The 16,158-nt window shown below is 49.3% G+C and overlaps 1 protein-coding gene across 2 annotated transcripts; it reads right to left on the bottom strand.

Annotated features, from left to right (window-relative positions):
* Positions 1-12,628, bottom strand: LOC105464523 (apolipoprotein L2-like). 2 transcript variants are annotated; one of them, XM_071080524.1, is made up of 4 exons: positions 10,369-11,146; positions 9,022-9,088; positions 5,736-5,862; positions 1-2,665 (listed from the first exon to the last, which is right to left on the bottom strand). In XM_071080524.1, exons 1-4 carry the CDS (start codon positions 10,369-10,371, stop codon positions 1,792-1,794), a joined length of 1,071 nt encoding a protein of 356 aa, XP_070936625.1. In that variant the 5' UTR covers positions 10,372-11,146; the 3' UTR covers positions 1-1,791. The 2 variants fall into 2 exon arrangements, 1 of the variants encoding a protein (XP_070936625.1); XR_976847.2 differs by lacking the exons at positions 5,736-5,862; positions 10,369-11,146 and adding exons at positions 9,871-9,970; positions 11,164-12,628 and having other exon boundaries at positions 2,580-2,665.
* Positions 12,629-16,158: the final 3,530 nt, after the last annotated feature.

Here is a 16,158-nt window from a genome sequence, read left to right as displayed (position 1 = left end):
GGGCTTGGGGTTTTGAGGTCTCAGGGAAATGACCAGCTGGGAAAGTGAAAGTCCAGTGAGTGAGCAGGAGGGGCCATGGAAGCCTCGCTCCTGAGACCCTGGAAGAAGGATCATGAGGAAGGGAAGTCAGGCACCCAGAGCCCAGGGGAGCCTCCATCAGCACCACAAAGGCACAGCCATCAGTGTTGATTGGACCCAAGTCTCCAGAATACAAGACGGGGAGAGCCGGGTGGACCTGAGATATCACCTTGTCCAGCCCCCTTCTATAGCTGATGAGGAAACTGAGGCTCAGAGAGGCGAGGTCTGGTGACCACAAGTGGATTCAACTCCTGGACACACCTCAACGTTCCTTGACCTGTTCTTTGCATCTCCTTTCGTTTTTTTGTTTCTTCCCCAATTAACCTCTTTCCAACACAGCATTTCGAGTTCCCCTGGAACTTCATCGGTCCATCAGTGTCCCCTGGTCTGGAAGATCACCGGCTACTTGCCAAAGCCCCCACGACTCTGCTGCCGTCACAACCACCCTCACCAGTGTTATGAGAAAAACTTGAGACTGATGGCCCCCAAAACTTGGAAGGAGCTGCGAGACCAAAGAATTGACTCGAACAAGTCCAGCTTGGTGAGTAGGTGAGTTTATTAGGACTCACACACAGGTCACTCCTGGGCGGTGGCAGGACAGCTTTAGAGATCTGCGCTTCCTCCCAGTGCTAAGCTGCTTTCACGCTAATTTTCTCACTGTTTACTTATCGGGTAATAGCGATGGGACTGTTTTCATTGATTGGTTCTCAGATACTCTCTGGGAAGTTTGAGCTCTCAGGGACACCTGCTCCTCAGTTGGGGACCATGGCCATGGCCCACCTCCTGCCCTTCAGGGCTCAAGCAGGGGACATACACCCTTTAGTAACCTAGAGAGGACCGTCACACAACAACCACCCCAACAACCATCATCAAGAAGCCACTGGCTGACTGAGATACACGCCCTGAAGGACAAGGGAGAGAGGATGCTGGAAAGACAGAGTGACCATCACCAGGGAAAGACTTCATTCTTGGAAGGACGTCAAACCTGGGGGTGGGTCTGTAGCGGGGCCGCTGTTTCTTCTCCTGTATCCAACAGTTCTAACTCTTTGACTTTCTGCGTTTTTGGTTCTTTTCCTGGCCTCATTGCTGGTTCCTGCACACCTCCCCTGTATTCCTCCCCCAATATATTCTTCAGTCTAAAGTAAACTGCTTCTTCCCATTCCCCGCACTCTCCAGTCCCCTTTCCTTCTTTATTCCTGGCTCCAGTGTTCCTGCCTTCTCCTTGGTGCACTTGCCATCTGCATTAACCCCTCCCCTGCTGTGCTCAGCTGCAGATATGCCAAAGTCACTAACACTCAGTTCCATAAACTTTACCTCACCCTGTTTATCCACCTAATACGATGTTTGCATTTTGGCTGGCGTGGTGGCTAACACCTGTAATCCCAGCACTTTGAGAGTCCAAGGCAGGCGGACCATGAGGTCAAGAGATCGAGACCATCCTGGCCAACATGGTGAAACCCCATCTCTACTAAAAATACAAAAAGTAGCTGGGTATGGTGGCGCTCGCCTGTAGTCCCAGTTACTCGGGAGGCTGAGGCAGGAGAATGGCTTGAACCTCGGAGGCGGAGCTTGCAGTGAGCCGAGAGCGCACCACTGCACTCCAGCCTGGCGATAGAGTGAGACTCCATCTCAAAAAAAAAAAAAAAAAAAAGTTTGCATTTTGTCCTGGCCTGTGCCAGGCACACTTCCCCTGGTGGGTGCCCTGCTCTGGGGTCACAGTTCTTGGTCCGCCTGCAGAATCTCCTGGATCTTGGTGAGAATGTTGAGCTTCCCCTCCAGCTCCTGAGCTCGCTTCTTCAGCTCCTCAGCTAACTCTGACTTTGCCCCCTCTTGCAAGTGCTTTGACTCGTATACAAGGCTGACCACATCCAGCACAAGCAAGATGCCTCCAGTGGCCACACCCAGAGCCTTGTTTCCTCTGCTCATTTCCAGGGCGGGGATTTCAGTAACTCTCTCCACCTCTTCATCGCTTTCAGCTGAGATTCCAATGATCTCAAGGGGTCTGGCAGATGGTATCAATTGAGAGTTGGCTCTGGCTTCTCTGATGGCACGGATGTCCTTCCCAATGCCTTGTATGACTTGGTAAGAATTGTCAGCTAAGGAAAGAAAGTTGGGTGTGTTCTCACTCATTAATTCCTTCATCACTTTCGCTACATCAGGGTCTCTTTGGTCTAAGTTTCCGGCTTGGCGTTGTACTGACAACTTCTTTGCTTGTTCCACGATACTGCTGGTAATCCCGGTCACAGCGGCCACTATTCCTGTCCCCATCCCAGTTTCTGAGAGCACAAGGCTGACTCCATCTGTGAGGGGTGCCAGACCCAGGCCGAGGAGGGTCAGGATGTCAGAGATAACGCCGGCAGTGCTGGACACCACGTTGGTGATGGTGGTGCCTCTGTGGACCTGCTCGACCCCGTCTGCAAGGATATAGAGCTTTATTATGTGATCCTGAAGGTCCCTTTTCAAGTGAGGAAACTCTTTCAAAAACCACTTTCTGTGCTGCTGGTCTTTATCTTGCCAGTTTTTGTCCTTCCTGATCACGTGTTCTGCAAGCTTGTTCAGAGCTTTACGGAACTCATCTGCCTCATCCCTGCACAAGGAAAGGTCAAAGGATTAAGAAATGCAGTTTCCCTGTCTGTGAAATGAGCTCCATGAGATCTCTATCCTGTGTAAATTGCAGAGCTTTCATTATCATCAAATAGAAACAAATTTTACAAATGAAGAGAATTTAAGCTCAAATATGTTTTGTTCATTATAGACACTCCTCAGTACTTATTCCATATGGAAATAAATATCTTAAAGGCATCTCAGATGCTCTTTCGAGGTAGGTGTTTGATAAAGACGCCTCCTCACTCAAGGGCAGGTCAACACCATGACTGCCAAAGTGTTTGGAGAGGGGAAAACTCTGCAGAGGAACAAAGAGCCGTGAGAGTGGGACAAAGACACCTTATTCCCAGGATGGCAGCAAAGTGAAGCATGAACTTTTCCCAAAGAGAGGCCTTCCCTTTGTCCTCAGCTCCTGGGTCCAGGCTCTTGGAGTGTCCTGCCTGGTAGGAACATCTTTATTTCCCTGATGATTTGGCCGTGGGACAGTATAGCAATGTGACGGATGATGGAGTTTGGCGCTATTTGGTGTCTTTTCTGACCTGCAGAGGACATGTGTACTAAAGGGGTTAGACCTCAGGGAGGGACTGGAGACTCCAGGTCAGCCATGAGGGCAGCTTGTGATCCAGCCCCAGCAAATGCTCTGAACACTAAGGCATGGGTTGAGAAAGACTTTCTGTTTGACCAAACTCCAGCTGGGCTCTTCTGAGCCTCTTCACTAGGCGCCGACCTTGGCCTTTCACACCCACCCACTGCTTTCTGGTCCTACATCACCCAGTTCAGCGAGAATCGCCCTGTCAGTGTAGGGAGGGTCCTCCCTGCTTGCTGTCTGAGCACTCTTTGCTATCTGATCATGCTCTTCACTCCCACCATTGATGGGTGAGTGTCTGACCTGCCTTTAGCGAGAATCCTGTTAGGCCAGTTTGGCAGGAACATCCCACTCTGTTGTCTCCTGTCAGAACTGTTCCATCTCCTGCCCCTCACCCTGGTGTTGGCTGTGACTCCCTCTCTGTATTTACTGTATTTGGAGCTGGGCTCAGTCTCCCTTCCCTGTAACAACCATCCTGAATAAAGGCTTCCTTCCTGATTTCATGTGATTCACAGGAATGTTTCCTTAACTGGGTGAGCTTCCCTGGTTGGCAGCACCCCATGTGTCTTGTCCCACATTGACACAGGAGATCACAGCGTCCTGAGGACAATGAAGCTTCACACCTGAAACCCTCCCAGACTCTGCCCTGTGTGTCTCTTCCTTAGGCTGATTTTAATCTGTGTTCTTTCTGTGTGATAAACCACGATCGTGAAATAGCAGTTTTTAGTGAGTTATATGAATCCTTCTAGTGAATTATAAAATCTAAAGATGATTTTAGGAATCCCCATTAATGTTCAGGTGGTGTCAAAGGTAAGGTGCCCTCAGACATTGCCGTCTGGCTACCTCTGAGTACTTTGAATTCAAACGAAACCAAACCTCAGAGAGACAGGAGCTCACTTTGCCTGGCATGTGCTCCCTTCCAAGGCCTCATGCCCTTTCACTTTCTGGCTGAAGGCTACTGGGTCCGGGCACTGCCCCAGTTGACCGGAGTGGGAGATCTGGGTATTCATTCTGGCTCCACATGGACTCTCCAGCCACCTTACCGCCTCCTGACCTGCCCCCTGCACCCCCAACCTTCCAGGTCTCACTCGCAGATGTCACCAGCCTAACTGATGCCTTAGCAGTGACAGCTTCACCTGTGCGCACGCCAAGGCCGTGTGCAATTTTATGGCACCTCTAGAAGACTCAGGACACTTTCAGAACCATCTATATAAATTGTTAATGCTGAAAAGACCTGAATTTGGACAAGATGTTAGAAGAAGTGTTTTCCTTCTTGGTTGGGGATTTGTCAGTCTACTCAGTACCCTTGAAATTACATAAATTGGCAGCAACTCATTCTACTATGGAGATGGTCACTAAGGCATACTGCTTGCCATTGTCAGGGGTTTCTCTGTGTAGAAGAGAAGAAGGTCTCAAACGGTAGCCCGGAACTTGCCAGTTCCCAGGCAGGGTGTGAGAGACACAGGCAGCCATGACCCTCTATGTCCATGAGTGTTGGGATCATCTAGACAGAGAAGAAATATTCCTCTCCCACTCACATGTCCTCTGCAAGTTCATGACCTTCTTAAGTTTCAAGCCATTGGTGCCTCTCTTGCCTAGTCCCAGCCCTGGTGCCCCAAACTTCCCACTTGTTCTACAATCAAGGCTGACTCTTGCTGCATCCTGACTCCTGGCTCTGGTCTCTCTGGGCCTTTGGGCAGGATCTTGGTCTTGGTTCCCCACCTTTGACCTGGAGTTTACTCTAAGGCCTTCACTATACTCCTATCACATTGAATTGCTATTCCTATCAGACACATGACAGTTCTCAGTCTGCATGACATAAGCCTAGAGCCCAGGGACTGGGCACAGAATCGGAAAGAGACCCAGCCCTGTGCAACTCCACTCCAGCCTCTCAGCATCCTGGACCAGCAGAAAGGTCTTGCCGTGTTTATGGAATTCTTCAGATGAGAAAAAGGGCCCCAGCCAGCATCCCCAGGAACACGCATTGGTTAGGTCAAGATTTTTCTGAACTGTCCTAAAGGAAGTCCTGCTGAGCTCCCATCTTCAGGAAGAAGACCCTTAACCCTGTTCTATTTCCACCAGGGTTGTTAGATATTAATGTTAACTGTGCACCTACTATGTGTTAGTCATTATGCTAAGCACTTTACATGCATGATCTCATTTTTCTCACAATAAAACTTCATGGATGAAGAAAGGCTGAAAGTGAGAAAGTAACTCACAAAGTTCCCATGACCAGCAGATGACAGAAATGACCCTGTCCCTGTGGGCTTCTTGTCCCCTCAGCCTGAGGCTACGCACTGCCAGCGAAGGACAGGGAGGAAATGTTTCTCCTGGAGTGCCGAGGTCATCCTCACGCCCAGCAGAGGGTGCTGCCTGGAGGAGGTGTGTCTGTCAGGGAAAGCTAGCCCAGGGGACATCTGGGTGGCATCACTGGGGTGTCCAATGGAGGTAACCCCATGGAGGTTACCTGGTTAGTTCAGCAGTAGCCACGAATTCATTCCAGGCTTCATCATTAGTCACCAGGAGTATCAGACTCTGTGTGCTCACTTTGTCCTGGAAATATTTAATGGCATCCTCAATAAAGATGCTGCTCTCTAGTTGGAAAGAAGAAAGGATAAGGTTGGAGGAAAGTGTGGGAGTGCATAACAGCCATTGCATAAAAGGTGGTTACATGTTAATTTTCCTGGACAGCTGTGGTGTGGGATATGTTTGATGGAGTCATCAGTGCTATCAAGGGAATTGTGTGCCCCCAAAATTCATATGCTGAAGCCCTAAACTCGGGTCACTACATTTGGAGATCTGGTCTTTAAGGAAGCAATTAAGACTGAATGAGATCACAAAGGTAGGGCTCTAATTCTATTAGAGGGCTAGTGTCCTATTATAAGAAGAGAAAGAGACACAAGAAGGCCACGTGAGCACACAGCACAAAGGCAGCCTCCACAAGCCAGCAAGAGAGTCCTCCCCAGACTCCAACCCTGCTGGCACTTTCACCTTGGACTTCTTGCCTCTGGATCTGTGAGAAAAGAAAAGCCAGATGTTGAAGTCATCCAGCCTGTGATATTTTACCATGGCAGCCTGAGAACACTGAAACACCAGGGGAGTGCCACGGTGCTTTGGGGAGGAATGAATCCCTTTCAGCTCAGCACCAACACAAAGTGAGCCTTCCAGGCCAAGGAAGAGGAAACATCCCAGTGATCACTTCTATCTGCCACGTGCCTGTTGGGTGTCAAACACTTTATACCTGTGTCTTCAAAATGTGAGTTTCAACACATCATTGGGTTATGAAATCATTGGTTCAAGAGCAGCATGTTAAAAAGAAAATCAATTTGAAAATATCAGAGCGTACCAAGCATAGCAGGGGTGAGTATTGCTTTTGTGAGTTATTTCAAATACATATCCCTTAAGGTAAATTCCTGGAATCCAGATGTGTTTAGGCATTCCGAATTTTCACTATTTTAGAAAGGACATGGGGTGCATATGGTATATTCCTGACCATTCCCAGCAGAGGCTGGACTGCTCCCTGTAATCAAACCCATGCATGTTTCAACAGTGAAACAAGCAAATATTCACATTAAATGTAAAAAATAGTGGTAGGCCTATAAAGAACTCAAATCAGTACAGAGCAGGATTACTCTCAAAGTCAGCTACCCCCAAAATATGTGGTTTGCAGGGATCTGGAAATTATGGAATGGCAGATAAGGAACTCGGGACCGGTATGTATTTGTGTGTGCACTGAGACACGATGTAAAATTGTTCCTTGCTGTGGACACAAAAGAGACCTCCTTCTTTTTTTTTTTTTTTTTTTTTTTTTTTTTTTTTTTTTTTGAGATGGAGGCTCGCTCTTTCGCCCAGGCTGGAGTGCAGTGGCACGATCTTGGCTCACTGCAAGCTCCGCCTCCTGGGTTCATGCCATTCTCCTGCCTCCGCGTCCCGAGTAGCTGGGACTACAGGCGCCCGCCACCACGCCCAGCTATTTTTTTTTTTTTTTTTTTTTTTTTTTTGTAGTAGAGATGGGGTTTCACCGTGTCAGCCAGGATAGTCTCAATCTCCTGACCTCGTGATCCACCCGCCTCAGCCTCCGCCTCAGCTCACGCTGGGATTATAGGCGTGAGCCACCGCGCCCGGCCACCTCATTCTTAATTCACAGAAGAAGAAAGTAAAATCCAGACAGTGAGAGTTGCCCAAAACCATCAAGCAGGAAGCTCAGGATTTGACTCCAAGGCCAACGTTTCTTTGACATTGCTCCTTCAACTCCTTAACATTAAAACTCCTTATGTTTTAAAAATGCCCGTGGTTTCTGCATTCTCCCTTATAGCTTACCTGTGGGTCTATTTAAAGTTTAAAAATAATGTCTCAAACCCCACAGCATTGAGTACAACTACCATGCAAAGGGGCATGCTAGTCTTGGGCATTCTCAGATGGGCAGTGGAGGAGGTTCTTTGACGGGGCACGGGGGCGGGACCCTCAGCGCAGATCCTTGAGGCACCTCCATGTTGCCTCTGTCCTCTGTAGGCTGGTCTCAGGGTACACGGCTCCCCACTGTCACCTCTGAACCCAGCTAGGCCTGTTATTAAACCACAGATTATCTTTGTTTTGCGGGGAGAGTTTTTCTTCGGTCCCCCAGCCCAGCTCTTCCTGAGGATTCTGGGGTGGGCTGAGAGCTCTCTGCTTCTAATCTTCCCCGCCCTCCCCTGGTCTTGGACAGGAGTTAGCACGGGCCAGTTTGCTGTCCAGGGCGGCTCCTGAGCAGAGCTGACTTGGTTGCCACTGCAACTCTGTAAGGGGAGGAATCCGTCCTGAGGAAATGGGGCTTAGGGAAATGAACGCAGTGCTGACTCGGCTGGGCGAGGGCCTGTCTTGTTTTTTCTTTTTCCTTCTTCACCAAAAGGAAGAAGGAAACCCAGGGTTGGATGGAGGGAACCTCCAGCACTAAATGTGTGTATTTCTTGGTGGGGTGGGGCTGGTGGATATAAAAGCAAAATTAAAACAAAATCCAGCCCTGAAACATTCCTGGGCAAACAATACCTACGAGGCCTTGAGAACGGCTGTCACCCCCCTTAAACTGCAAGCTGTGGGAAACTGAACTGGGGTCACATCAGATAAGCGCTTCTGTTAGATACAAACAAACTTAACCTCGGCCAGTCACGAGCAGCCAGCTGACAGCGGGCCATGCTGAGATGGGAATACTGGGAGGTCACAGAGGAAACAAGAACTCCAGGCAGCTGGTTCACATGACGGACACAGAAGGAGCTGCTGAAACCAGCTGCAGGGACAGGGGGAGGCGACAGGCCCACAGGACACTGACAAACAGGAAGTGGCCAATCCAGCTAAGACCAGTAAGATCCAACTCAGTGCTGGGTCGGACTCACATTCACCTCACACTCAATCATACCCTCCTTGTCTCACTAAACCCCACTCCCACCCGCGCCACAGCAGTTCCATGTATGCCCGTGTTTGGTACAAAACTGCGTGTTACCCACCCCATTCAAGTTCCAGGAAATTCCCACCTCTTCCCAGAAATTGTTATGCTTACTCCACCCCTTAATTTAATAAACCAGCAAAGGCAGAAACCCCAAACCACACTGGGCCCGACTGGCTCTTCTGAGTCCGCCTGCACTCCCACCCCCGAGCCTGAGCTTTCGCTTTGCAATAAAAGCTGATTTGCTTTTGCTTTTGCTTTTGCTTTTGCTTGGACTTAACCTTTTTCTCTCTTCGATGTCAAAAACCTGGGCAAGGCTAAGGTCCGGTCTCACCTGCATTCGGAGACCTCACTGCAGCTTCCTCTGCCCTACTCCCACAGCAAGGAAAAGTGCACTTGTCCTGTTGGGGTATGAGGAGAAGATAATCAGAGAAGGGGAAGCCATCTGATCATTACAGAAAACTACAGAGTCCATACACAGGAATAGAGATGGGGAGAAAGGTTCTGACAATGACCTGGGCCTGGGAACATGTGTGATAACTGGTTGATGATAGCCAGTGTGTGTTGCGTGTCTGTGATGTGCAGGGCTCCTTACATGTGTCTCATTCGATGATCACACACAGCCCGGGAGATGGGTACCAACTTCTCATTCAAACACAGAGGAATCCACAAAAGTTAGGGAACTTGCCCGTGTTTTCACAATAGTGCTAGAGCCAGGACTTCTGCTTCAACCCCATGTCTTCAATGACTGTGCTCTACTCCCTTCCATATACTATATTGAGTCATGTATACACGCTCATGGGAAATGACTCCTCATTGCAAATCCGTGTCTCACACTCTGTGCTCAACTCTTCGTCTTGGTGAATTCACTGCTGCTGCGGCGGACAGCCTGTGTCCCCGTCGCTTCTCTAAGGTCCTCTGTCCCACAAAGACCTGGATCCTACCAGATGCCGGCGCAGCCCCTGCTGTGGCTGCCGAGCCCTCCTGGCACTGCCCTGTCCCCTCTGCTGTCCTCTCTGGCTGATGGACCTTAGGGTGTTTCTAATTCTTCATATAAATTATGCTACAAAGAACATCCTCCTTCGCGTAAACCTTTGTCCACATTTGATTTTATTTCCTAAAGATATTTGTAGGAGTAGAATGACTAGGTCAGAGGCTATCAACATCTCAAAATGTTTTATACCTAGAGCCACACTGCATGCAAGTTGTACCAATTCACACTCGAACTAGCAGTACATGAAGATGCCCATTCTCTCAGTCTCACTGGCTCTCAGTAGTCTCTTCTTTAGGACAAACAAACAAACATATACACAACATATAAATATGAAAACTAAATATACTTGTTATCAATACCAATTAGTACAAAATTTAAAGCACAAAGGTAGCAGTTGGGATGTGAAGCACTGAACGAAGGAGAAAGGAGGATTAATATTGTCATTTTTTAAAGAGGGAAGGTAAGAAATACTGGGTACAACTGAGGGCATGAGAAAGTTGTAGGTAAATTGTTTACAGCTACAAAGTTGCTAATGCAAGACAAAAATCTGGCGATAGAATGTTAGGAAAAGGTGGAGAGGAGAGATGGAGGGTACAAATAAGATGAAATGACTAATAATGATACTATAATTACTACTAATAATACGGCATCAGGCCCATCGCAGTCACGGGCGACTCCAGGCATTACCATTTCTCTTTTCTCTCCGTGTGTCTCTGCTCACTCCCTGGCACACCCACTTCCAGCAGCTGGTCTTTGTTTGCAGCCTTTATTTTAACAGCTCAGTGGTTTCCGGGCCCCCTGATGGGGTTCCATCCTCCAGCTCTCATACAAAAGCCCCCTCTCAAAAGCCACCCACCTCCCTCTTTCCCCTTCCTGCCTTTATCCCAGGGTTCAGACACACAGATGTCTGTCTTCTGGGACCCCACGCAGCAAGGGTAAAAGGGGGACCCAGTCCTGGGCAGCAGCTCACCAGGGCAATATGCAGTGGGGCGTCTGGGAACTTCTTGCTGTAAGGGACAGGGGTGACAGGAGAGGGGGTTCCCTTCCCCTTGTTCCTGCTTTGCTCACTGTATGACCCCCTGAGCCAGGACAGCCATTTCAACACCATCTCATGATCCATGAGGACACAGGAGGACCAGGAGAGAGCAGAGGAGCAGGAGGGCAGAGAGAGCTGCGGCCTCAGACTCGCCCAACACTTGTGAGGAGCTGCACCCAGGATCCCATCCTCCTTGGTCATTGTTGGACTGGCTCAAACCCTGACCTGGGGCCTCTGCTGAATACCAAGGCTGGATATTGCCCCTCAGGCTTGACTAGGACACAGCAGGTCCTCCCCGGGCGAGTCTGCTGGTTGGTCTATTCCGGGAAATGGCTTTGGTTCCTAGAAGAAGCCCAGATGGCCCTGGCCCAGCTCAAGCCCTCCCCAGTTGTGCAGGCCAGACAGGGAGCCCTCCCTCCTGCCTCAGGGCTCTGAGCCAAGCGCACCAGATGCAGAGGACAAAGACTCTCAGCAAAGCGTTTCCCTCATTGTTGCGGGCTCCAGGGCCTCCTCCTTGGGCGGGAAAAGAGGAGTTGAGACATGTGCTCCTCTTGAGAAATCACCATTTTCATTTCATTTTTGAGAGACGGTTGTGCTCTGTCGCCCAGGCTCAGGGCTTTGGTGCCATCATAGCTTGTTGCAGCCTAGAGCTCCTGGGCTCAAGTGATCCTCCTCCTTCAACCTCCTGAGTAGCTGGGACTACAGGTGCACGCCACCATGCTGGGCTAATTTGTTCATTTTTGATTTCATAGACACAGCGTCTCCTGTGTTGCCCAGGCTGTCTTGAACTCCTGGCCTCTAGTGATCCTCCTGCCTCTGCCTCCCACAGCACTGGGGTTACAGGCTTCAGCATCTCTTTTTGGTGAAGAACAAATAAGACCGTGACTCAGATTTCACAGAAATTTCCCCCCTGATTTCATGTCTTTTGGCAGCTCTATCAGGATTTCAAGAGGGGAAAATCTCAGGCTGGGAGCGGAGGTGACTTGCCCAGAGTCACACAGCTCTTGGAGGACAGAGGGGAGGCCAACATCTGGCCTTGTGACTCTGATATGGAAGCAAAAATGGGTGATTTTAGTAATCCAAAAATGTCCAGGTTTGATTCTACTTCTACAAACACAGAGATCTAAACTTATACTCCTGTGGTTATGATCACAGTTCCACAGTGTGGCTTTTGAATCTCATGATTGCAAAGCTGGCATCACGCCACAGGCACCATTCTGCAAGGCGCCCTGCTCACTCCCCTGTCTCAGCCATGTTTCCCATTAGGGACACAGCACAGCCTGTTTCTTCTCCATCCCCCCAGAGGTCTGAATAGAGGGACAGCGGTGAGGGCCAGAGACGTGGAGTCCTATGATCTACCAGCTCAGCCTCCTGACGCTGGACCCTCGGCAAGTCACCCCCCTCCCAGGGCCTCAGTTTCCCCACAGGGCCTGGCACAAGGTGGTGCTCAGACTCAGGGTTGATGAGACGACCTCTGAGTTCCTTGTACCTGAAAAAAAATCTGTTGTCCCCTTTGGGCCTCAGCAGCAGCACCCTGGGGCCCTACTGGGTGTGGCCAGGCCATAAAGACAGACCAGACTCCGGGTCACCTCTTCTCCTCCACCTTCTTTGGTTCCTTCAAATGTCCCAAAGAGACAGGCACCCCCAACACAAACCTTCCTTCTGGGGTCACCCAGCTGTGTCTCAGCAGTCCAAACAGAGCTGAGCCCAGGGAGCTTTGTGAACCCATCTGAGCTGTTTCCCCCACCCTGTATAGTTTAAGGGCATAGCAGGAGGGGGGAAACATCAGACTCAAGTCTGGGTGCAAATCCAGGCTCTGACACTACTTTCGTGTCTGATCTGAACCAGTTACCTAACCTCTCTGAGCTTCTCTGCAAAAGCTGTGAGAATAAGGAGATGGGGGCAGGTCAACTGTCACCAACTTACCAAGGAACCTTCCCCTGATAGACTGAGCAAGATCCAGCTGTTCTGAGCTGTGTGGATCCCACCTACAGTTATGAGTCTGTGTAATAACCAGACACATCCTCCAGCCTCCCAGACATACCCAGGAATTCAAAAGGGAAAGTGAAAGTCACAACTTCCCAGCAGCTCGTGATCAAGCACAGCAAACAGGCTACTCCCCAGCACCATCTTCAGTCCAGCCCTGCCCTTCTTGCTGCTGCACTTAGAGGAGCAGCCTGAGACCAGACATCCAGATCCCTCTCATCCAACCCACCTGCCTCGCATCCTCAGGGTTGTGGGTCTGCAGTGGTCTCAGGAAGAAAGACCTGCCACTGACAGACTGTGAGACCCTCCAGATTACTCCCCATCCTCCCGTGCCCCCACACTCCCCAGATGCCTGCCTTCCTCCCGCCCATGCCATCAGCATAAGCGCAATCTCCCACACATGCCACGTGGATGCTTATTGTATATTTATTGTAATGCTATTGGGGTTATTTTGGTTATGTTTTTGAGACAGGGTCTCAGTCTGTCACCAAGACTGAAGTGCACTGCCACAATCATAGCACATGGCAGCTTCAGACCTCTGGGCTTAAGCCATCCTCCCACCTCAGGGTTCTATAGGCATGAGCCAATAGAACCAGGCATAGCTGGTTCTATAGGCATGAAACAACCTAGCTAATTAAAAAAATATGTAAATATTAGAGATGGGATCTCACTATATTGACTGGGCTACTCTTGAACTCCAGGCCTCAAGCGATCCTCCCACCTTGGCATGAGCCACCGTACCAGGCCTGCTCTTGTTGAAGGCCATGCCTTGTGGCTTCTAGATATTTGCTTATGTGGGATCTTCTGTCAGGAGCACCTGCTTCCACCACCTGGAAAAATCGTGCTCATTCTTCAATGACAAAATCAGGCATTGCCTCCTTTCAGAGAACCCCCAGCATCCTCCCCAGCAGAGGCCACCGCCCCATGTTCCACTCCCGAGGCACACTGGGTGGAGGGACTAGAGACCACTGCTCACCACACTTCCATGGCTAAGAAGTCAGGCAACCAGATTGCTGTTGGACTTTTGTGCTTTGCCCCAGGCAGAAGGGCCTCAGAGGCAGCTAAACCACAAAAGCCAACCTGACCCTTCCATGGAAGCCTATTTCATCCTCAGCAAACATCTCTGGGGACATCATGGCCACCTCTCCCTACCCACACACCCACACACACACACACACACACACACACACACCAGCTTGTGAGGCAGGAACAGAAAAGTGAGGCAGGACAGAATAACCCTATTTCCAGGAAGGAGAAGACAACAGCTAATACCACTGCTCGCCACATCCTGACTAAGCAGAGGTCCTCAGTCTCTCCACATGACAACTTCACCGCTAGCATAATCAGCATTTGAGAAAAGAGCACACTAAACAAAACTACAACCAACTGCACAGGGACTGCACAACACATTTTGCAATACATTCCATTTGCAAATACTTCTCCATTTGATTGAGTTTTATAGTCATCCCCTCAATGGGCCGGGATTATGATCTGATTTTGCAGATGAGGAAACTGAGGCAAGGGGAGAGGAAGTCTGGGACACATCTCAGTCAGTTTACAGGTTTACTCTGCCAAGGTTGAGGATGCACCCAGGAAAAAGCCACACAAGTCACAGGAGGATCTGGGGCCCACTCATTTTTCACAGAGGGTTTTGAGGGCTTCAGTATTTAAATGTGTAAAGTCAGGCAGCAGTAGAAAGAGGAAAGGAAAAACGACAGGATAGGTAATGAGGTGAGTGATCACATTCCTGTGAGGCTTTGATTAGCCCTCCCTGAATCCACAGGTTCTCTATGAAAGGAGGGGGTAGAGGAACAGTCAATTATTCATTCATCTCATGCACAGTTAATCTACATTTTCTATAAGATAAAAATAAACATAGAGTGGAGGAAGTAGGCATATGTGTATTTTTCTGAGGATGGGCAGAAGTCTTGCTATTTGCCACGTACCAGTCAAGGTAAGTTGCTAATTTACATTGCCACCATGAAATTACACAAAGTCTGCCTCAGGGTAAAATTTTTCGGGAGGCAGAAGGAATTTCCTTGTGAGCAATTTGTGAAGGAGGCCACCTGGAGAATATGTTGCCTTTTGTGTTTGCAAATATCTGCTTAGAAACAAAAACAAAGGCAGGTTTTGGAGTGGCTCCATTTCTAAGCTCAACTGTTTCCAGTGAGTTTGGGGTCCCAAGATTTGACTTTCCTTTCACGTTTTTCTCCTTGTTCATATATACATATACACACACACACAGATACATAGATATATAGATACAGATATACATTTCCTTTCATGTTTTCTCCTTGTTCATATATATATACACACACAGATATATAGATATATATAGAGATATACATTTCCTTTCACGTTTTCTCCTTGTTCTTCAACTATATATATATACGTGTGTGTGTGTGTGTGTGTGTGTGTGTGTGTATATATATATATATTTTTTTTTTTGAGACTCTGTCACCAGGCTGGAGTGCAGTGGCGTGATCTCGGCTCACTGCAACCTCCACTTCCTGGGTTCAAGTGATTCTCCTGCCTCAGCCTCCCAAGTAGCTAGGACTACAGGCACGCACCCCCACACCCAGCTAATTTTGTAAACTGTAAAAGTAGAAGCAGAAGTGGGAAGAGCCCTGTAAATGTTCTCATTTATTAGTAGGAGCTAAGCTATGAAGACACAAAGTCATAAGAAGGACACAATGGGCTGGGCGTGGTGGCTCACATCTGTAACCCCAGTGCTTTGGGAGGCCAAGCAGGTGGATCACTTGAGGTCAGGAGTTCCAGGCCAGCCTAGCCAAAATGGTGAAACCCCATCTCTACTAAAAATACAAAAAATTAGCTGGGTGTAGTGGTGGGCACCTGTAATCCCAGCAACTCAGAGGCTGAGGTGGGAGGATGGCTTGAGCCCCGGGGTTTGAAGCTGTGGTGAGCTATGATGGGGCCACTGCTCTCCAGCCTGGGTTACAGAGAGAGACTCTGTATCAAAAACTTAACAAAAAATAACCCCAGCAGCATTGCAATAAATATGCAATAAGCATCTACCCAGCACATGTGGGAGACTGTGCTAATGCTGATGGCATATGTGGGAGTAAGGCAGGCATCTGAGGAGTGTGGGGGCACAGAAGGACGGGGAGTAATCTGGAGGCTCCCACAGTCAGTCAGTGACGGGTCTTTCTTGAGCTCAGAGAGGTTAGGTAACTAGTTCAGATCAGAAAGGAAAGCAGGGGCAGAGCCTGGATTTGCATCCAGGCTTGAGTCTGATTTCTCTCTCCCTCCTGCTGTGCCCATAAACTGCAGAGAGGGAGGGGGAAGTGGCTCAGATGGGTTCAAAAAACTCCCTGGGCTCAACGCTGGTTCTGACTGCCTGAGACATGGGCAGGTGACACAAGAGATCCTGAACCCTGAGGATGCGAGGCAGGTGGGTTGGAAGAGAGGGCGCTGGATGTCTGGTCTGGGGCTGC

Source organism: Macaca nemestrina, chromosome 15 (assembly GCF_043159975.1).
Source record: "Macaca nemestrina isolate mMacNem1 chromosome 15, mMacNem.hap1, whole genome shotgun sequence".
Classification (NCBI taxonomy): domain Eukaryota; kingdom Metazoa; phylum Chordata; class Mammalia; order Primates; family Cercopithecidae; genus Macaca; species Macaca nemestrina.
This window is presented reverse-complemented; position numbering and strand designations above follow the sequence as displayed.